Here is a 22,282-nt window from a genome sequence, read left to right on the forward strand (position 1 = left end):
GTCACACAGCAGTGTTATATTGGGGCCACACAGCAGTGTTATATTGGGGTCACACAGCAGTGTTATATTGGGGTCACACAGTATTATATTGGGGTCACACAGCAGTGTTATATTGGGGTCACACAGCAGTATTATATTGGGGTCACACAGCAGTGTTATATTGGGGTCACACAGCAGTGTTATATTGGGGTCACACAGCAGTGTTATATTGGGGTCACACAGCAGTGTTATATTGGGGTCACACAGCAGTGTTATATTGGGGTCACACAGCGCTTTTTCGGGGCACCGCAGGTTGGGGGCCGCACTTGGCTCTCGCACAGGCGCAGTGATCCCGCCGGGCATTGTGCGGCCGCAGCACATTCCTCGCGGCCTCAGCACCGCCGTCTCCCTCCGCACATTCCTGTCGAGGAGCAGAAAACACAGAAGAGAAGCCGCGGCGGCTGCAGTAAAAGAGTCCGCCCGCTCCCCTGCTTCCTCCTCAGCCTGGCGGGGCCCCAGCCGCCCCCGGAGCCCCGAACCGCGCCGCCTGGGCTGGGATGAAGCTTCCCTCTCTGCCAGCAGCCGCAGCAGTGTCCGCTCCGCCGGGGGCCCCCGCAGCAGCATGGAGCAGTACATGGAGGAGGACGTGGGCCGGCTGATGGAGGAGCTGTGCCTGGAGGAGAGCCGGCCCCGGAGGCTGAACGGCGGCGGCAGCAGCGGAGGCCTCCTGCACTACCTGCCGCACTGCCCCGCCGACCCCTACAAGACGTACCCCGCGCAGCCGGGGCCCCTGAGCCGCCAGGAGGCGGAGGTGGCGCTGCCCTGCTATTCGGGGCGGCCGGGCATGTACCCCGGGGGGAGCGGCAGCCCCCGGTCCAGCACGGCGCCCCCCTGCCCGGAGCTCGGCAAGTTCTCGAGCCCCCGCTCCAGCCTGGTGGTGCCGAGCCCCCGCTCCAGCCTGGCCCAGTACGAGGCGCTGAGCCCCCGCTCCAGCTACGCCAGCACGGCCAGCGACACCAGCAAGCACTCGAGCCCGCGGGCCAGCCTGAACGACTGCGGCTCCAAGCCGAGCAGCAACCGCACCAGCGGCATCAGCATGGGCTACGACCAGCGGCACGTCAGCCCGCGCTCCAGCTACTCCCCCGGCAACCCCGAGGCGGCGGACGGCGGCGGCCCCCGCTCCAGCCTGTGCCTGCAGGACGGCCGCGCCGCCACGCTGGTCAGCCCCCGCTCCAGCATCTCCAGCCACAGTTCCCGCAGCTCCCGGAGCTCCCGCGGGTCCATGGGGGCTTACCCCGACGGGCCCGGGCCCTCCCCCCGCTCCTCCATGCTGGGGCCGGGGCTGCAGGAAGAGGCCCTGCCGCAGGAAGTCGGGGAGGTCGGCCACTACAAGCTGCTCGCCCAGTCCCCCCCCAGACACGACCCGCACACGGCCGAGCCCGGGCCCGCCACCTACGGCTACAGCTCCGCCAAGGGCTCCGCCACCCTGCACCGCTTCAAGCTGCCCTACCAGGTGACCCCGGCCAAGGAGAGCGGCCCCAGCCAGGCGGAGAGGAGGCTGGAGGCGCTGACCCTGGAGCTGGAGAAGGAGCTGGAGATGCACATGAAGAAGGAGTACTTCGGTAAGAGTCCGGGGACCAGGGTGACGAGGAACCAAGTGTCTGGGGGACCGGGGCGATGGAGGGACGGAGCGTCCGGGGGGGACCGGGGCGATGGAGGGACGGAGCGTCCGGGGCGATGGAGGGACGGAGCGTCCGGGGCGATGGAGGGACGGAGCGTCCGGGGCGATGGAGGGACGGAGCGTCCGGGGCGATGGAGGGACGGAGCGTCCGGGGCGATGGAGGGACGGAGCGTCCGGGGGGGGGGGGGACCGGGGCGATGGAGGGACGGAGCGTCCGGGGGGGGGGGGACCGGGGCGATGGAGGGACGGAGCGTCCGTGGGGCGATGGAGGGACGGAGAGTCTGGTGGGGACCAAGGGCGATGGGGGGGACCGCGACAATGGAGGGACGGAGAGTCCAGGGCGAAGGAGTGTACGGGGGGGACCGGGGCGATTGAGGGACTGTGGGAATCGGGGGCGATGGATGCACAAAGCGTCTGGTGGGGACCGTGTATCGGGTATTAAATCATTGTCCGTTGCTCATCATCTGCGGTGTTTACTGTGAGGTGTTAATGGTGTTGCATTAGTATAAGCACCCCCTCCCCCATGAAGGGTCAGACTGGGGTTGTTCTGTATCTTATTGTCCTGACCATAGGAGCTGACGCTCTATTCTGTGCAGCCTGGTCTGTGTCCTGATGAATGATGTAGCAGAGCTGATGTGCTGCAGTGCGATGGAGTGATGGATCTGCTGTGGACTGGACCTCCTGGTTCTGACCTGTCATGAGGTTACACTTTGATGTTATTGACCCCCCCCACATCTTTCCGCCATCTTGCAACAGGAGACCCAGGATGTTACCAGAGTCCTCGTCAGTTGGTGACAGTCCTAGGTGAGGAATTGGTGGTCATCTGTGGGGGGGTCTGCTGAACCTCTGCCCCCCAGGATGGTGCCTCTTGTTGGGGTGACTGTTCCTCGGGGATCACACTGTGGGAGTCGTGGTGTTTCCCAGTGTGTAATCCTTCAGTGATGGAGAGAAGGTGCTGTCAGTCGGCTCGAGCCGCCGCTGATCTCAGACGTGTAATCTTTTCTTACATCTCCATGGTTGGTCTGAGGTGCAGGGACGGAGTAAGCGGTGTCCTCTCTCTCCTGTAGAGTGTAAGCTCTTATGGTCAGCGGGGTCCTCTCTCTCCTGTAGAGTGTAAGCTCTTATGGTCAGCGGGGTCCTCTCTCTCCTGTAGAGTGTAAGCTCTTATGGTCAGTGGGGTCCTCTCTCTCCTGTAGAGTGTAAGCTCTTATGGTCAGTGAGGTCCTCTCTCTCCTGTAGAGTGTAAGCTCTTATGGTCAGCGGGGTGCTCTCTCTCCTGTAGAGTGTAAGCTCTTATGGTCAGTGGGGTCCTCTCTGTCCTGTAGAGTGTAAGCTCTTATGGTCAGTGAGGTCCTCTCTCCTGTAGAGTGTAAGCTCTTATGGTCAGTGAGGTCCTCTCTCTCCTGTAGAGTGTAAGCTCTTATGGTCAGCGGGGTCCTCTCTCTCCTGTAGAGTGTAAGCTCTTATGGTCAGTGAGGTCCTCTCTCTCCTGTAGAGTGTAAGCTCTTATGGTCAGCGGGGTCCTCTCTCTCTCCTGTAGAGTGTAAGCTCTTATGGTCAGCGGGGTCCTCTCTCTGCTGTAGAGTGTAAGCTCTTATGGTCAGTGAGGTCCTCTCTCCTGTAGAGTGTAAGCTCTTATGGTCAGTGAGGTCCTCTCTCTCCTGTAGAGTGTAAGCTCTTATGGTCAGCGGGGTCCTCTCTCTCCTGTAGAGTGTAAGCTCTTATGGTCAGTGAGGTCCTCTCTCTCTCCTGTAGAGTGTAAGCTCTTATGGTCAGCGAGGTCCTCTCTGTCCTGTAGAGTGTAAGCTCTTATGGTCAGCGGGGTCCTCTCTCTCCTGTAGAGTGTAAGCTCTTATGGTCAGTGAGGTCCTCTCTGTCCTGTAGAGTGTAAGCTCTTATGGTCAGCGGGGTCCTCTCTCTCCTGTAGAGTGTAAGCTCTTATGGTCAGTGAGGTCCTCTCTCTCTCTCCTGTAGAGTGTAAGCTCTTATGGTCAGTGAGGTCCTCTCTCTCTCTCTCCTGTAGAGTGTAAGCTCTTATGGTCAGTGAGAGCCTCTCTCTCCTGTAGAGTGTAAGCTCTTATGGTCAGCGGGGCCCTCTCTCTCTTCTGTAGAGTGTAAGCTCTTATGGTCAGTGAGGTCCTCTCTCTCCTGTAGAGTGTAAGCTCTTATGGTCAGCGTCCTCTCCTGTAGAGCGTAAGCTCTTATGGTCAGCGTCCTCTCTCTCCTGTAGAGTGTAAGCTCTTATGGTCAGTGGGGTCCTCTCTGTCCTGTAGAGTGTAAGCTCTTATGGTCAGCGTCCTCTCTCTCTCCTGTAGAGTGTAAGCTCTTATGGTCAGTGGGGTCCTCTCTGTCCTGTAGAGTGTAAGCTCTTATGGTCAGTGAGGTCCTCTCTCCTGTAGAGTGTAAGCTCTTATGGTCAGTGAGGTCCTCTCTCTCTCCTGTAGAGTGTAAGCTCTTATGGTCAGTGAGGTCCTCTCTCTCTCCTGTAGAGTGTAAGCTCTTATGGTTAGTGGGGTCCTCTCTCTCCTGTAGAGTGTAAGCTCTTATGGTCAGCGGGGTCCTCTGTCTCCTGTAGAGTGTAAGCTCTTATGGTCAGTGGGGTCCTCTCTCTCCTGTAGAGTGTAAGCTCTTATGGTCAGCGGGGTCCTCTGTCTCCTGTAGAGTGTAAGCTCTTATGGTCAGCGGGGTCCTCTCTCTCCTGTAGAGTGTAAGCTCTTATGGTCAGCGTTCTCTGTCTCCTGTAGAGTGTAGGCTCTTGATTACAGTATCAGTAGGGGGGGGGGGGGATGATGGGGCATTAGGGGGTGCTGCTGCTGGTTTTGGGGGCATCTGGTTTGGTGTTTCTGGAATTCCTGGGCCACAGTTTGGGGTCACAGGGCGGCTCGGGCTACAGTGGGGGGGATCGAGCGCTCTCTGTACAAAGAGCAGTTCAGCTGGAGGCAAACACAAAGATTCCAGCAAAAACCTCAGCGAGTGCATTCCAGCCGCCATGTCCAGCGCATTAACCCCTGCACGGCTCAGCCGCAGGATTCCAGTGCTTCTAGCCCTCCCTCCACGTGGGCAGCGGTCACACACGTGCAGATGACCCCCGGCTGCAGTTGTGACATCTACGCGAGTCACTGGTCATGGGTGCTGCCTCTTTAGATAGACTGTTCCTGTCTGTTTGCAAGATCTCTGCTTGTTGTCACAGAATTAAGACATTCTTGTTTATTTCCAGAGACCCTACATCCTGACCTAACGCTTCTCACAGCTGAGGGTTTGTTACACTTGTGTCCAGACTATAATATCCTCTGGAAGTAAAGATTCTGGGCTGATACATTGTAACAAACTGTCCAGAGTGACCCCTTAGACATGTAAAGGATTTCCTATACAGGATGCAATGTAACAAACCCTCAGCTGTGGGAATAATTAGGGTTTCCAGCGTTTGGATGTAAGCAGTGTTCCCGTTCACTGACAGCAAGGAGAGATGTTGAGAATAGTGAGGAATGCACCAGGTGTAGCAGAGCGCTGCAGACCTCCATCGTACAGGGATTGGCGCCGGGTCCGAACTCGCCTGCATGACTCACTGCGGCATCAGCAAATGTGGCGCAATCTGTACGTGTCGGCGGTATAGCGCGCGATGAGTCAAAGCTGGGGGCGGAGCTTAATGTAGGAAGCGCTGAACACAGCCGGAGGATTGACGTCCAGGACGCACGTGCGCCACTTATACCTCAGGATCTTCTGTACTTTGGCGCAGCACAGAACGGTGATGGGGGTCAGTGTGTAAACCTGTAGCCCATCATGTTCTTGCAGTTCTCCGGTAGTGGGCGTGACTCTTGCGTCCTCATGTAGCGGCTGCGCTGACTGCGGTGGCGTCTTTCTCTTCGTAGGCACCTGCCGTGCTGACACGAGGTCCAGGAATTCGTAGCCTCATCATTTGAGCGGATGCTGGGAGTGTGGGGTCGGGGCTCGGGACGTCGCCTGTACGATCTTCGGCGCTGTGTCCGTTAGCCTGCCATGTTGTAAAACTACAACTCTCAGCATGCTCTTACAGCTCTGCAGGACATTTTATCAAAACTGGGGTGAAGCAGAAAAGGGGATCCCAGCCCCATGTTGGGTGGGACACAAGGGACCCTGGGTTACCTGCAGCGGCGCCCCCGGTGGCTGGGCGGATCTGGGCTCTGCAGTCACGAGGCGGATTCCTCGGCGAGTAAACACGACGCACCGAGCGCACCTTGTGTCAGGCCGGGACTTGTCTCTCTTTGAAGCCGCTCGCGCCCCCCCCCCCCGGTCTGATGCTTCATGTCTGTGTTGTTGCTTCTGCCCCTCCCCCCATGCTGGGACTCGGGGGTCCGGGTGGTCATTTCCCCTTTGCGTTTGGGGACCGCGCTAAGGGTACGGCCGCACAGTCACGTTTTCTGATGCCGTTTTTTAAGCCAAAATCATGAATGGATCATAAGACCAGAAAGGACAAGGAACCCAACTGCATCAAAACCCTGACCGTATGGCGGCCCCCCGACCCCGCAAGATGCCCCCCGTCTGGTTAACAAGTCGGCAGTGGCTGATAACAGAGAGCAGTACGCCACTGCCGGCGGGCTGAGCGACCTCCTTCCGGTACTGTGGGGGGCTCCAGTATTTAGGGGTGCTGGGACCGAGGCCCATTACTCTGCTCTACTGTTATATCTCTGCTATTCAGAGGGTGTTAACCCATCATCTCTGTCCTTCTCACAGCTGAAGGTTTGTTACAATGTATCAGTTCAGTGAACACAGCAGTACACCTTTCTCTGGTCCTGATAGTTTGTTACAATGTATCAGTCTGGAGTGCAGGATGTTTATCTCAAAAAGATCTTCACTGGATACATTGTAACAAACCCTTTGCTTTCACTATGTCGGGGGACGCTCTGCAGATGGTCGCTCACATCCTACGTCGGGGGACGCTCTACAGATGGTCGCTCACATCCTACGTCGGGGGACGCTCTGCAGATGGTCGCTCACATCCTACGTCGGGGGGGGGGGGGGCGCGCTCTGCGGATGCAGGAAGCCGTGGAGCTGACACAGCGCTGAGCGATGGTCTCACGTTCGCAGGACACTTGGTGACTGTGCTGCGTACATTCGGCGACCGTTTCCTGCCAAGTCACTGCAGACATTCCAGCGCGCGCAGAGATCACCAACAAGCGTTCATTATCCCCCGACCGCCCCGGATTAACCTCTTCACTGCTGCCAGGCTATCCATGTGATACGTCAGTCTTCCTGCGGAGGCGCTGCAGCCAATGAGCTAATGAGTTCCATTGCTGGTCACTGCGGCCTCCCTGCGATCATCCTGTTTTTGGTGGAGTTCCCCTTTAAGACAATTAGCCTTAGATGAGGGAGACGGTTCATATAGTGGGAAACGCCTGACCCCCTGAAACCTCTCCCTCCTTCTTAAAGGGCCACACACCATAACATGGCGGCAGATGTTAGGGCCAGCCCTGCCTTGTACCAGCACATAGGATGAAAGGGTTAATAGTTTGCAAAAATATTTTCCCAAACCCGCTCGCCCCACCGCCCACATTTTTCCATAATCGCATTCCAAGACAAGCAAATACAGATCGTCTTTGCCGTGACGTCATTATTCATGGCGGTGACCGGTTTTGCCGGGCTGAGGATTTGGTTACTGGCGCGTATTGGTGGGGGGGGGGGGCTTCATACGTAATTTATAGGAAGCTGCGCGCTTTCTGGCTGACATGATGTTGGACACGTCTGAGCAGGCGACCATGACGGCTGATGAGCGGTCACATGATGCACGATCTGACGTCGCCTGCGCCGGGCCTGGTTCTGCCGCCATGTTTGTGTCGTCGGGTGGATGTTTGGGTCAGTAATGGCGGCTGCGCCAGTCCGGATATCGCAGGGAATCTAGGTGACCGGTCACTGCGTCTTCAGACTCTTATTGACTTGTTTTCTCCAGTTGCATCCAGAGCTGCAAGTCAAGTGCCACCTCTTATCAGTCATGTTACCTGATGCCTCAGCTGTAAGTGTGCAGCTTTCATCCTCGCCAGGAAACCAGCAGATGTGTGACTGCAGCTCTGGGTGTGACTGGAGAGTAAAACATAATGTGACTGCAGCTCTGGGTGTGACTGGAGAGTAAAACATAATGTGACTGCAGCTCTGGGTGTGACTGGAGAGTAAAACATAATGTGACTGCAGCTCTGGGTGTGACTGGAGAGTAAAACATAATGTGACAGCAGCTCTGGGTGTGAATGGAGAGTAAAACATAATGTGACAGCAGCTCTGGGTGTGAATGGAGAGTAAAACATAATGTGACAGCAGCTCTGGGTGTGAATGGAGAGTAAAACATAATGTGACAGCAGCTCTGGGTGTGAATGGAGAGTAAAACATAATGTGACAGCAGCTCTGGGTGTGAATGGAGAGTAAACCATAATGTGACAGCAGCTCTGGGTGTGAATGGAGAGTAAACCATAATGTGACTGGACTGTAAGGCATGTGACTGTAGGTCCGGATGTGACTGGAGTGTAAGACAAAACATGACAGCAATATGGTGACTGCAGCTCTGGTTGTAACTGGAGTATACCTCATCATATGATGAAGAAGTGGAGAGATGTGATACTGTGTGTAGAGTTATATGGATTATTGTCCTGAGCGCGCAGATGTGTAGCGGTTGTTCTGTTACCCCTTCCCCCACCTGTCGGCCATGTTTGTTCCCGGCCCGCGGATGTTCCCCGTTAATGATGATTTTATCTTTTTTCCTCAGGTATTTGCATCAAATGTGGGAAGGGGGTGTACGGGGCGAGCCAGGCCTGCCAAGCCATGGGCAACCTGTTCCACACCAACTGCTTCACCTGCTGCTCGTGCGGTAAGTACCGGGGTGATGAGAAGTTCTGCAGCTTCCTAAAGCCTCAGTGTCCGCTCAGTGTCCGCTCAGTGTCCGCTCAGTGTCCGCTCAGTGTCCGCTCAGTGTCCGCTCAGTGTCCGCTCAGTGTCCGCTCAGTGTCCGCTCGTCAGAACCCGGGACTGGAGCCTCTGCAGACATGAGGCCTAAGGGAAAGGTCTGCTCCTGTTCTGTAGTTGGCGCCGATCCCGGTTTTGTCTCAGAATCAATGATGGAAATCACTGACCAAACACTGACGTGTGAATGAGGCATAATTCCTTGACCGTCTCAGGATCTCTGCCTGCTGTCAGTGAATGGAAACCTCTTGTTTATTAGGGCGTTGCAGAATGTTTTATTCTGGGGTGCAATCTGTATGTTGGGGGTTCGCAATGTACATTAGAACGCTTCCCCGTGAGCGTCGTGTCCTGCCGCTGTAAGGGGTCAGTACGTGACCAGATGCTGCGTGGCGGGGCTACATGGCGGCTGCGCAGTGCGGTTGCGTTTTTTTTAGGTCAGATGCGTTTCGTTTGCCCCCAGGTCATTATGTGGGATGCCTCTGACGCTTGGCAGGAAACATGGAGCCCGGGGGAGGGGGTGCTGCTATTTCTGCCGCTGTGGGACCGGATATTGTGTAAACTCCAGAGTCAAAGGGTGAAACGTGAGGTTTGCCAGAGAGGAACGCGCGTCCCTGGGGTCACAGTATCTCCCGTGGGGCGTGCTGGTATTTGTAGTCCCACAAACTAAGATAACGGGAGGCGTTTCTATCCCAGACCGACCCCATAACCGTCCCCGCGGTGGATTCTGTGCTGCACGGAGAACGTGGCGGCCGGCTGCGTGGTCATCGCTCAGCCGGTGATCTGCGCTATCCTGGTGAATGCAGCATCTGATTGGCTATGTTACCGCATCGTCCTTCCCGCTGACAGAATAATTACACCCAGCGGACTCGGCCCTGTTATTTGTAGCAGACAACTTCTCCCATCATCTCAGTTTTTGCCTTTTTTTTTTTTTTTTTTTGCTTTATTTTTGTCGGTGCTTTTAAGAGCGAGACTGCACCAGAACAGAACACCTGGAATAGGATGGGTTAAATGTAACTAGGATTAATGCTTAGCCATACTCAAGATCTCTGCTTGCTGTCAGTAAAATGAAACCAGTATATCCTGAGGTTGGAAACCTGTACAGACCTAATACTTCTCACAGCTGAGGGTTTGTTACAATGTATCTGTCCACATTCAGCTCAGACTTCAGAAAGATGCATTTTCCATACACTGATACAATGTAACAGCTGGGGGGGGGGGGGGGTTATAAGATGTCCCTGCCACTGTATCTGCAGGGGGAGAACCTGGGGAGGCCAGACCTGCGAGGTACGAGCTTCTAGACGCCTCCTGCACCCAGTGTCTTGTATTCTCCCTGCTGAAGGTTTGTTACAGTTGTATCCTCTGTGAGGTAAGAGAGCCAGGACCTCAGACTGATGCATAGTAACAAATCGGGACAAGAGGGAGGATTGTATAGCTTGAACACACATTGTAACAAACCTTCAGCTGTGTAGAATTAGGTCAGGAATGGTTTTTAACCTGTAGAAAACAGCAAACTGTGTTCTTATTCACTTACAGCAAGCAGAGATAATAAAATGCTGTTGAATTCAAATGGTCTGCTACAAAGTTTGAGGAATATTTTACTACGATGAAGTGTCCCATCCAGACCCTCCCCTGTATCCTTGTGATGGTGAGGACCGGGGGTCGGTCAGATATCGGAGCTCTGCCTGTGTAAGGTACTATACAACGGACTGTGGAGAGGGAGGAGGCGCGAGGTTTGAGGGTTGTAAGCTGCGTCAGTCTAAAGTGCTTTCATCCTGGACCTGACGGAGGAGGGAGTTTCCCAGAACAATATGGGGAAGGGGAGGTCCTGCACCAGTGTCCCCCACCACTGAGGTGACGGCTCTCGCATCTTCTCCTTACCCATATGTAATGGCTGATAACAGGGAGAAATAGACTGTATTCTCCCGTCCTACAGTCATCCTCTCCCCTGAAATGGCTGATAACAGGGGGCAATAGACTGTATTCTCCTGTCCTACAGTCATCCTCTCCCCTGAAATGGCTGATAACAGGGGGCAATAGACTGTATTCTCCTGTCCTACAGTCATCCTCTCCCCTGAAATGGCTGATAACAGGGGGCAATAGACTGTATTCTCCTGTCCTACAGTCATCCTCTCCCCTGAAATGGCTGATAACAGGGGGCAATAGACTGTATTCTCCTGTCCTACAGTCATCCTCTCCCCTGAAATGGCTGATAACAGGGGGCAATAGACTGTATTCTCCTGTCCTACAGTCATCCTCTCCCCTGAAATGGCTGATAACAGGGGGCAATAGACTGTATTCTCCTGTCCTACAGTCATCCTCTCCCCTGAGTTGGCTGATAACAGGGGGCAATAGACTGTACTCTCCTGTCCTACAGTCATCCTCTCCCCTGAGTTGGCTGATAACAGAGAGCAATAGACTGTATTCTTCTGTCCTACAGTCATCCTCTCCCCTGAGTTGGCTGATAACAGAGAGCAATAGACTGTATTCTTCTGTCCTACAGTCATCCTCTCCCCTGAAATGGCTGATAACAGGGGGCAATAGACTGTATTCTCCTGTCCTACAGTCATCCTCTCCCCTGAAATGGCTGATAACAGGGGGCAATAGACTGTACTCTCCTGTCCTACAGTCATCCTCTCCCCTGAGTTGGCTGATAACAGAGAGCAATAGACTGTATTCTTCTGTCCTACAGTCATCCTCTCCCCTGAAATGGCTGATAACAGGGGCAATAGACTGTATTCTCCTGTCCTACAGTCATCCTCTTCCCTGAAATGGCTGATAACAGGGGGCAATAGACTGTATTCTCCTGTCCTACAGTCATCCTCTTCCCTGAAATGGCTGATAACAGGCGGCAATAGACTGTATTCTCCTGTCCTACAGTCATCCTCTTCCCTGAAATGGCTGATAACAGGGGGCAATAGACTGTATTCTCCTGTCCTACAGTCATCCTCTCTCCTGAAATGGCTGATAACAGGGAGCAATAGACTGTATTCTCCCGTCCTACAGTCATCCTCTCCCCTGAAATGGCTGATAACAGGGGGCAATAGACTGTATTCTCCCGTCCTACAGTCGTCCTCTCCCCTGAAATGGCTGATAACAGGGGGCAATAGACTGTATTCTCCTGTCCTACAGTCGTCCTCTCCCCTGAAATGGCTGATAACAGGGAGCAATAGATTGTATTCTCCTGTCCTACAGTCGTCCTCTCCCCTGAAATGGCTGATAACAGGGGGCAATAGACTGTATTCTCCTGTCCTACAGTCATCCTCCCCCCTGAAATGGCTGACAACAGGGGGCGATAGACTGTATTCTCCTGTCCTACAGTCATCCTCCCCCCTGAAATGGCTGACAACAGGGGGCAATAGACCTGCACAGTAAGTGTGGAGACGCTGTCATTGAGCATCGGGCACCTTGTGTTTTAGGTCACGTGACTTAGGCGCCCCCTGTGGGGTGATGTGGGTATAATTGGGTCTGGGCAGGAGTCGCCCAGATTTTCTCTTGTGAAGAGTCCGACCGTGACGGTTGCTCGCTGCGCAGTATAATGGCTTCATTCATCCCGAGGAGAGAGTGACTGCTCCACGTCACACAGCGACTAATATACCAGGAGGCAGCGCCGGATTAACTCTGTGCGCCCCTGCGGCCAGGGAGATCCGACTTAGCAATGCGCAGCTCATGTTACTGGGGGCGCAGCGCACAATTGCGCATTTTTTGTTTTGTTTTCTTTAGTGTTAGGCGGCCATGATGCCAGATTATTGGAATTTTACTGTATCTATAATAATATCCAGGGTGAGGGGGCACCTTCTATAAGAGTGATGGGTCTGGCACCTATAATATCCGGGGGAGGGGGCACCTTCTATAATAGTGATGGGTCTCGCATCTATAATATCCGGGAGAGGGGGCACCTTTATAATCTTGTCTTGGGGTGAGGGGCACCTTCTATAAGAGTGATGGGTCTCGCATCTATAATATCCGGGGGAGGGGCACCTTCTATAAGAGTGATGGGTCTGGCACCTATAATATCCGGGGGAGGGGGCACCTTCTATAATAGTGATGGGTCTCGCATCTATAATATCCGGGAGAGGGGGCACCTTTATAATCTTGTCTTGGGGTGAGGGGCACCTTCTATAAGAGTGATGGGTCTCGCATCTATAATATCCGGGAGAGGGGGCACCTTTATAATCTTGTCTTGGGGTGAGGGGCACCTTCTATAAGAGTGATGGGTCTCGCATCTATAATATCCGGGGGAGGGGCACCTTCTATAAGAGTGATGGGTCTGGCACCTATAATATCCGGGGGAGGGGGCACCTTCTATAAGAGTGATGGTTTTCGCACCTATAATATCCGGGAGAGGGGGCACCTTTATAGTCTTGGGGTGAGGGGCACCTTCTATAAGAGTGATGGTTTTCGCACCTATAATATCCAGGGGAGGGGGCACCTTTTATAATCTTGTCTTGTTTTCCGGCAGGGAGGCGATTACGCGGGAAAGCGTTTTACAACGTCAATGGGAAAGTTTATTGTGAAGAAGATTTTCTGGTAAGTTCTGCTGACGCTGCTGTCCTGTTATAATGGGGGGGGGGGGGGATATTAATATTTGTGCTTCTCTGCTGTTTCCCATGGTCCAGATCTTCACCGCTTGCTGGAGTCCCATGTGATGACATCACCAGATGATGGCGGCTGATCACTCAGGATGACGTCATCGCACTGGACTCCGGGGGGGGGGGGGGGGGATGTGGTTTGTATAATGAGCCTTTTGTTCTCAGGACGCGTGTATTATTATAACGTGTTATTTCTTCCTGCCGTCTGACTCATCGCGGGTTACAGAGGAAGAAAAGTCACATCCAGGACTCCTGGGGGCCCCGTAGCAGTGTGTGAGCAGGGGATAGATGCTGGGAGTTGTAGTGCACATGTGCATTGTGAGGGGTTATTGGACATTTATGGCCACCGTAGGGGGGATTATAATTTATCAGAAGATTAGCACCAGGGGAGGGGCTCAGTGACGGTCAATAAAGGGCAGCTTGTCACATCGGACAGACGGCCGCGTCTCCCAGCGCCCATCATCCGCCCCTGACAGGCTCCAGATTATCAGACAACTCCCAACATGTACACCTGCTCGGCTCGTCTCAGAACTCCTACAGAAGTGAATGTAACATTCTGGGCGTTGTAGTGTCACCCCGGTGTGGGCGGAGTCTGCTCCTGAACCTTCTCGGAATACAATCCTCAGCATCTGCGCCGGATCGTCAGTCTGTCCAGATTAAAGGACTTTCAGAGCTACTTATTGTAACCTGTGAGGGGAAGCGAGTAAGAAAACCTCAGCTGCGAGAGGCATAAGCATTGGGTCAGGATGAGGTTTTCAGCTCCATTTACTGACCGCAAGCAGAGGTATTGGCTCAGGAAGTAAAGCAGAAAGTCTAACAGAAACTTGCAGAGGGTTATTGCAGTAATTAAAGGGAAGGTTTTGCAGCCCCTCCTGAACGGGGCTGAGCTTCCCTACCAGACACGACCACGGACAGGAAGGAGTCGCCCCGCTATTTAATGTCAGTGGTGGGCGCCGCTGATCTCCGCCCTCTTCTCTTCTCGTTACAGTATTCCGGTTTCCAGCAGACGGCGGACAAGTGCTTTGTGTGCGGACATCTTATAATGGAGATGGTGAGTACGGGAAACGAGCCCCCGCACCCATATCTCAGGGGTGATCTCATCGCCCGCAGCAGAGATTTCTCATCTCGCACACGCCAAGGATACATGACCTGACATGTTCTGTGCATGAGGTCGGCTGCGGCACATGTGAAGTATTCGGGATATTTGTGTGGACTTGTATGGATTTAGCCTTCACATTCCGCTGGAGAGATCTGCCGACCTACCTGCGGGTGTCTGGAGCCGCCCCCAGGTCTCTGCTGCATCGCCGCCACTTAATGTTTTACTAATAACAACGTTCGCTGCGCGCCATGTAGTTGTCATTGCAGTGATTACAGCGCTACCGCCGCTGATCTCCGTTTCTGTGTCTTCTCAGATTTTACAAGCTCTAGGGAAGTCGTACCATCCCGGCTGCTTCCGCTGCGTCGTCTGTAACGAGTGTCTGGACGGAGTCCCCTTCACCGTGGACGTGGAGAACAACATCTACTGTGTAAAGGATTATCACACGTAAGAACCATGTGGAGGAGTGGTAATACCTGCCGCCCTGGGGTGTATACGGTATATACTGGTTACTCCCCCTTCCCTCCCCAGTACAGGCAGTTCTGCCTTGTGGTGTATACGGTATATACTGCCCCCCCCCCCCAGTACAGGCAGTTCCCCCCTTTGATGTATACGGTATATACTGCTTCCCACCCCCCCTCAGTACAGGCAGTTCCGCCCTGTGGTGTATACGATATATACTGCTCATCTCCCCCCCCCCTCAGTACAGGCAGTTCTGCCTTGTGGTGTATACGGTATATACTGCCCCCCCCCCCCCAGTACAGGCAGTTCCCCCCTTTGATGTATACGGTATATACTGCTTCCCACCCCCCCTCAGTACAGGCAGTTCCGCCCTGTGGGGTATACGGTGCATACTGCTCATCCCCAACCCCCCCGGGGTGTATACGGTGCATACTGCTCATCCCCAACCCCCCCGGGGTGTATACGGTATATACTGCTCTTCCTGCTCATGACTGAATTGCAAGGATTATTTCTGTCTTTCAGAGTTTTTGCACCTAAATGTGCCTCGTGCAGCCAGCCGATCCTCCCAGCGCAGGTAATGTCCGCACCCCCGATGCGTCATCATATTATAAAAGACACATTTACCTTAATTATTTCTAAGATCTCTACTTGCTGTCAGTGACAACGTTCAGGCTGTAATACTCTGAGCCTCATGCATGTGTATTTTGCGATCCACAAACCGCACGGATACCGCCCGGGTGCATCCTGCACCTTCCTTGGTGCCCATTATAAAATTCCGCTTGTACACAAAGCGTACAAGAATTAGGACGTGTTCTGTAATCCGCGGACAGCGTATGAATGACATCCTTATCTGCATTTTTTGCGGCCCCGTAGAAATTAAAGGGGTCGCGTCTGAACCACAAAAAATGTGGATCAGATGCAGAGCAAAAATCCAGTGGTGTGAATGAGGCCTGACAGTGTATCAGTCTGGACGATCCCTTGTGCCGCACAGATCTCCCCGTCCTGATAGCTGGTTACAATGTATCAGTCTGGACGATCCCGTGTGCAGCACAGATCTCCCCGTCCTGATAGCTGGTTACAATGTATCAGTCTGGACGATCCCTTGTGCCGCACAGATCTCCCCGTCCTGATAACTGGTTACAATGTATCAGTCTGGACGATCCCGTGTGCCGCACAGATCTCCCCGTCCTGATAGCTGGTTACAATGTATCAGTCTGGACGATCCCGTGTGCAGCACAGATCTCCCCGTCCTGATAGCTGGTTACAATGTATCAGTCTGGACGATCCCGTGTGCCGCACAGATCTCCCCGTCCTGATAGCTGGTTACAATGTATCAGTCTGGACGATCCCGTGTGCAGCACAGATCTCCCCGTCCTGATAGCTGGTTACAATGTATCAGTCTGGACGATCCCTTGTGCCGCACAGATCTCCCCGTCCTGATAACTGGTTACAATGTATCACTCTGGACGATCCCTTGTGCCGCGCAGATCTCCCCGTCCTGATAGCTGGTTACAATGTATCAGTCTGGACGATCCCGTGTGCCGCACAGATCTCCCCATCCTGATAGCTGGTTACAATGTATCACTCTGGACGATCCCTTGTGCCGTGCAGATCTCCCCGTCCTGATAGCTGGTTACAATATATCACTCTGGACGATCCCGTGTGCCGCACAGATCTCCCCGTCCTGATAACTGGTAACAATGTATCAGTCTGGACGATCCCGTGTGCCGCACAGATCTCCCCGTCCTGATAACTGGTTACAATGGATCAGTCTGGACGATCCCTTGTGCTGCACAGATCTCCCCGTCCTAACTGGTAACAATGTATCACTCTGGACGATCCCTTGTGCTGCACAGATCTCCCCGTCCTGATAACTGGTAACAATGTATCACACTGGACGATCCCGTGTGCCGCACAGATCTCCCCGTCCTGATAACTGGTTACAATGTATCAGTCTGGACGATCCCGTGTGCTGCACAGATCTCCCCGTCCTGATAACTGGTTACAATGTATCAGTCTGGACGATCCCGTGTGCCGCACAGATCTCCCCGTCCTGATAGCTGGTTACAATGTATCAGTCTGGACGATCCCTTGTGCCGCGCAGATCTCCCCGTCCTGATAGCTGGTTACAATGTATCACTCTGGACGATCCCGTGTGCAGCGCAGATCTCCCCATCCTGATAACTGGTTACAATGTATCAGTCTGGACGATCCCGTGTGCAGCACAGATCTCCCCATCCTGATAACTGGTTACAATGTATCACTCTGGACGATCCCGTGTGCCGCGCAGATCTCCCCGTCCTGATAACTGGTTACAATGTATCAGTCTGGACGATCCCGTGTGCATCACAGATCTCCCCGTCCTGATAACTGGTTACAATGTATCAGTCTGGAGGCAGCCTTTTTACTGCACAGAGGATTGGATACATTGTAACAAACCCTCAGCTGTGGGAGCAGGACATGGTCAAGGTGGCTTTTGGGGCCGGACTGGGACACAAACCAGCCCATATACAATATCTGTAAAATGGAGCCAAGCCATAGGAAAGGGGAGAAGCATCGCTGCGAGTGCCCCTAGAACACGACGCGGCGGAGCACTACACCCGTAATGCAGTGGCGTCCGGGTACACATTGCGGCCTGTGAAGTTACGTCCGTTGGTCAGACCCTCCCAACAGCTGAGCGGCAGGGGGCAAGGAGTATAGACCCCATCAATCTGGTATCGATGACCTATCAGTACTTAAAGGGGCATTTATCATGTAGAGAAAGTTACTACAAGCCACTTACTAATGTACTTTCTCTACATGATAAACGCCACTTGCTGAAGTAAGACGACCCCTTTAACGATGGCTCACCCCCTCACAGTCATGGTGGGTAGAGGATCTCTGTATAAAAGGAAATAATTCAGGCCCCAAAACCAGACTGAATTAATTCAACAGCCACCAAACCCTGTAACTAGAGACACCCCGGACCCCCGCCTGACAGGTCTGCACTGACCCCTAAATAAAAGCAATAAATAAGTGCAGACCCCTTGTCGGCCCTGAACCCTTCAAAGGGTCGTCCATAAGGAAGTAAGCCATATGCGCCAATGGGGGGTGGTACTGACCCCGCCCCCCGCAGGGCGACGCGTCCTCACTGTTCACCCAGTTTCTCCCTTCTTCTCCAGGGCTCGGAGGAAACGATCAGAGTGGTTTCCATGGATAAAGACTACCACGTGGAGTGCTATCACTGTGAGGTAGGTCCCCGCGCCTCCGGGATTCTGGGTCACGTCTCCTTACTACACACCACGTACACTGATCCATGCCTCATTAAAGGGCCAGTACCGACCTCTGTAGATACTGGTTCAACCTGTACAGACCTGTTACAATGTATCAGTGTAGGTAAAGTCCAGGGCGTTCAGATTGTCAACTCTGATACACTGTAACAAACACTCAACCTTTGAAGTATTAGGTCAAGATGGTTTTCTCAGTCTGTCAGTGGCAAGCAGAGATCTTGACAGTGGTCTAATAGGAAGCTGGATGGGGGGGGTAGAATGGGTGCCTGTTTGAGCGCATGCACTGGGTCTGCTCTGCTGCACGGCTCTGTTCACATTGCGTTTTATATTCCTCGTGTCACGGTTTATTACGTGTCTGACGGTTCTCACGTCTCTCCTGCGCAGGACTGTCACCTCCAGCTGAACGATGAGGAGGGTCACCGCTGTTACCCGCTGCAGGGTCACCTCCTGTGCCACGGCTGCCACATCAGACGCATCAGCACGAACATTCCTCCCCCGCACCAGGCCAGTTACCCCATGCATGTCACCGAGCTGTGAGCACCCGCTGCGGGTGTCCTGTGTACAGATACGAGGGGGCGGAGCCTGTGTCTCCCATACATTTCTACAGACCGCCGGAGACCGCTTCTTCCCCATGTTATTTATTGGCCGGTGCTCGGCCCCGGGGCCCTAGAACGCGGCTCTCCAGTAGTGAGAATTAGCACTTAACCTGTATTAACCCGAATGCCGACACTTCATTCCGGGGCGGAGGAACGTGCTGAGCCGCCATCCCTCATGTACCGATCACCGCAACGTGGGGTCCGATCGGTTCTGAGATCCTTCTGCGCCGATTTAGGACCGTTTTCACGGAGGGATTTCTATGCCGCCGTTAAAAGCTCACCTGCAGTGTGACAGACGCAGCCATCATGGCTGACACTGCACCTGGCGGCGCCGACGTCATGGTGAGAAGCCCACGAGACGTGACAACATCTAAACCACATGGAGTCTCCTGAACACCAGTGTTCTCATTCACTGACTGTAAGCAGAGATCTTGCGAGTGGTGAGGAAACAAAGAGCCTATTCAGCAGAACAGTACCTTGTTACCATGACAACCGGTGCACTCCGATTGGTTATTGTGGTAATGGGGACGGTTCATGCCGCCAAAAGTCTGAGAACATTTCGCTCCGTGATGAAGAAACGTAATAAACACTGGACCCACGGCATCACAGCCGCCATTCCGTCGTCATGACAACAGAGCGTCTCGCCCCCCCCCCCTCCCTCCGTGGTCAGGGACTGGTAGAGCTCTTCTGTGAGTGGGCGCCAGGGCCGGGTGCTGTCTGGTCAGTGGGTGCCCCAGTCTGACTGGACAGGAGCCGCCATCATGGAGGAGTTAACCCCGTGTCACCCCATCCCCACAAGGAAAGACTTTTGCAGCCGTTATACATTTCCAAGATCTATGCTCTCGGCTGCCATGGCTGAGCAGTCACATGACCGGGGGTATAAATATGGCAGAACAGCGTCAAAGCCCGCACCCGGGTCATTTATTTATTTGCTTACTATGGATCTTGCCACCGGAGCTTACGATCTATTGAGGTCCCCGACACTGGAATGAACACTAGAAGCGTGCGATCGCTGCGGACTACTCTGTATATATGAGATGTGAATGTGCCCATGTTGTACCAGCTCAGTGCCTTAGTCCCCGCCGGCTGCTGACCACAGCACAATCCTTCACCCAATGGGACCCCGCGCGTAGACAGGACTCGCATCATTGCGCTGCCGCATTAAAGGAATTTCCTGCTATGGTTGTAAGTGGTGACTGCGCTTTCGTGCTGAGCCCCATAAAACGTCGTAGAAGGTGTGACTGTTCGCAGGGGCGATTTTGGTACACTCGTCTCTGAAGTTTAGGGCTACACCCTGTAGATTGCAACTAGAACCAGATTTGACAGAATGGCTGCCAAGGCGTCTGCAAGCTGCCGGTCGGCTCGATAAAGATGGCAGCTGCTGGGCTGATCCTCTGGTTCGCGGCTGGTGCTGCGCGGCGACTGCTCACATCGCGATGCTGCTGCACCTCCCAACGTCGGGAAAGTCACTGCAGAGATGGTGCGAGGTGCTGCAGCCCGACAGTCGCAGGAAGGACGAACCTGGGGGATTTCTTCCGCCTGTCGGGCTGCGACACCTCGCGGGTCACGGCACCGCTCCATTCACTTTCACCAGGTGCGATGTCGCTGTGTAGTCCCTGCCTTATCCTGCAGGGGGCAGCTTTGGGGAGGTTTTTACGTACAGTGGGTGTGGCCACAGCCGGTGACAACATGGCGGTCACTTTCCCAGTCATCAGTCTGTGTACCTCGGTTACTACATTGCAACAAGATGCCACCTGCTCCTCAATGGTTAATTGCGGATCTCGGAACGCCGGCGTCTCAGTATTTAACCCCGCGGGCTGCGTCCTGAACGGTTCTACTGTAACTAATGTCTTAACTGTAGAATATAAGTGACTTAAATTAAGTTTTTCCTTTAAGAAATTATTTTCATTTTCTTTGAGAGAATATAGTTTTTGCGTTTATCATCGGACCAGCGGAGTAGGAGCTGCCGCCCCCCCGCATGTCGCCGTCCGGCGCAGCCAGCGGGATTAGCTATTTTTGTATGAACGGGCGCTGCGGTTTGGTAGTTCCCCGCCTTTAGGGCCGTCGTGGTTATTTTTATTATTCTCCGTGTTTGATTCTCTTGATTGTTTAAGAAATAATAAAAAATAAAAAAAAAGAATTAAAAAAAAAAGGGGGAAATGTAGATTTATTTATGGGCGGAGCCATACTGATATAAGTTATTTAATGTTAAAGCAGCGCCTCATTAAACCCTAGTTGTTATAATCTGCTTTTTACAATAAACACTTTTTTGTAGTTTATGTTGTTACTGGTATTATTGTGAGGGCGTGAAGTACAAGCCTGTACTACCAGCAGCAACCACCGGGGGCACTGCTCAGCAACCACAACTCCCAGCATTCCCACACAGCTATCAGATCTCTACATCATATCCTCCTGTCTCAGCGCTGTGCCCAGTGACAGATGGAGCCTCATCATCAACACACGGCTCCTCCGCACCGACAGACGCTTCCCGGATCCTCAGTAGAAAATGTTCTTCGTCCACAGGAAGAAGCCGCTAATTACTGTCCTCATAACAGCAGATTTCTGATGCCCCTCGTCAGCACCGCCGCCGCCGAAATCTGCTGTCAGAGAAAAACCATAAAATCTACAACCTGAGGACAGGAGCCATGTATACCAGCTGTACATGTATAATTATATACAGGAGATGCCCAGGTTATACCAGTTGTACATGTATAATTATATACAGGAGATGCCCAGGTTATACCAGCTGTACATATATCATAATATACAGGAGATGCCCAGGTTATACCAGCTGTACATATAGAATTATATACAGGAGATGCCCGGGTTATACCAGCCGTACATATATAATTATATACAGGAGATGCCTGGGTTATACCAGCTGTACATATATAATTATATACAGGAGATGCCCGGGTTATACCAGCCGTACATATAGAATTATATACAGGAGATGCCCGGGTTATACCAGCCGTACATATAGAATGATATACAGGAGATGCCCAGGTTATACCAGCTGTACATATATCATTATATACAGGAGATGCCCGGGTTATACCAGCCGTACATATATCATTATATACAGGAGATGCCCGGGTTATACCAGCCGTACATACAGGTCCTTCTCAAAAAATTAGCATATTGTGATAAAGTTCATTATTTTCTGTAATGTACTGATAAACATTAGACTTTCATATATTTTAGATTCATTACACACAACTGAAGTAGTTCAAGCCTTTTATTGTTTTAATATTGATGATTTTGGCATACAGCTCATGAAAACCCAAATTTCCTATCTCAAAAAATTAGCATATTTCATCCGACCAATAAAAGAAAAGTGTTTTTAATACAAAAAAAGTCAACCTTCAAATAATTATGTTCAGTTATGCACTCAATACTTGGTCGGGAATCCTTTTGCAGAAATGACTGCTTCAATGCGGCGTGGCATGGAGGCAATCAGCCTGTGGCACTGCTGAGGTGTTATGGAGGCCCAGGAGGCTTCAATGCGGCGTGGCATGGAGGCAATCAGCCTGTGGCACTGCGGAGGTGTTATGGAGGCCCAGGAGGCTTCAATGCGGCGTGGCATGGAGGCAATCAGCCTGTGGCACTGCTGAGGTGTTATGGAGGCCCAGGATGCTTCGATAGCGGCCTTAAGCTCATCCAGAGTGTTGGGTCTTGCGTCTCTCAAC

General features: G+C 53.1%; 1 protein-coding gene across 1 annotated transcript; it reads left to right on the top strand.

Annotated features, from left to right (window-relative positions):
• The first annotated feature begins 370 nt into the window (after window positions 1–370).
• LOC122921100 (WT1 interacting protein) lies at window positions 371–20,872 on the top strand. The gene is made up of 8 exons (XM_044271036.1): window positions 371–1,601; window positions 8,388–8,489; window positions 13,041–13,108; window positions 14,159–14,221; window positions 14,583–14,713; window positions 15,251–15,302; window positions 17,890–17,958; window positions 18,382–20,872. The coding sequence occupies exons 1-8, from the start codon at window positions 602–604 to the stop codon at window positions 18,532–18,534; spliced, it is 1,638 nt and encodes a 545-aa protein (XP_044126971.1). The 5' UTR covers window positions 371–601; the 3' UTR covers window positions 18,535–20,872.
• Window positions 20,873–22,282: the final 1,410 nt, after the last annotated feature.

Source organism: Bufo gargarizans, chromosome 10, assembly GCF_014858855.1.
Source record: "Bufo gargarizans isolate SCDJY-AF-19 chromosome 10, ASM1485885v1, whole genome shotgun sequence".
NCBI classification, from domain to species: Eukaryota; Metazoa; Chordata; class Amphibia; order Anura; family Bufonidae; genus Bufo; species Bufo gargarizans.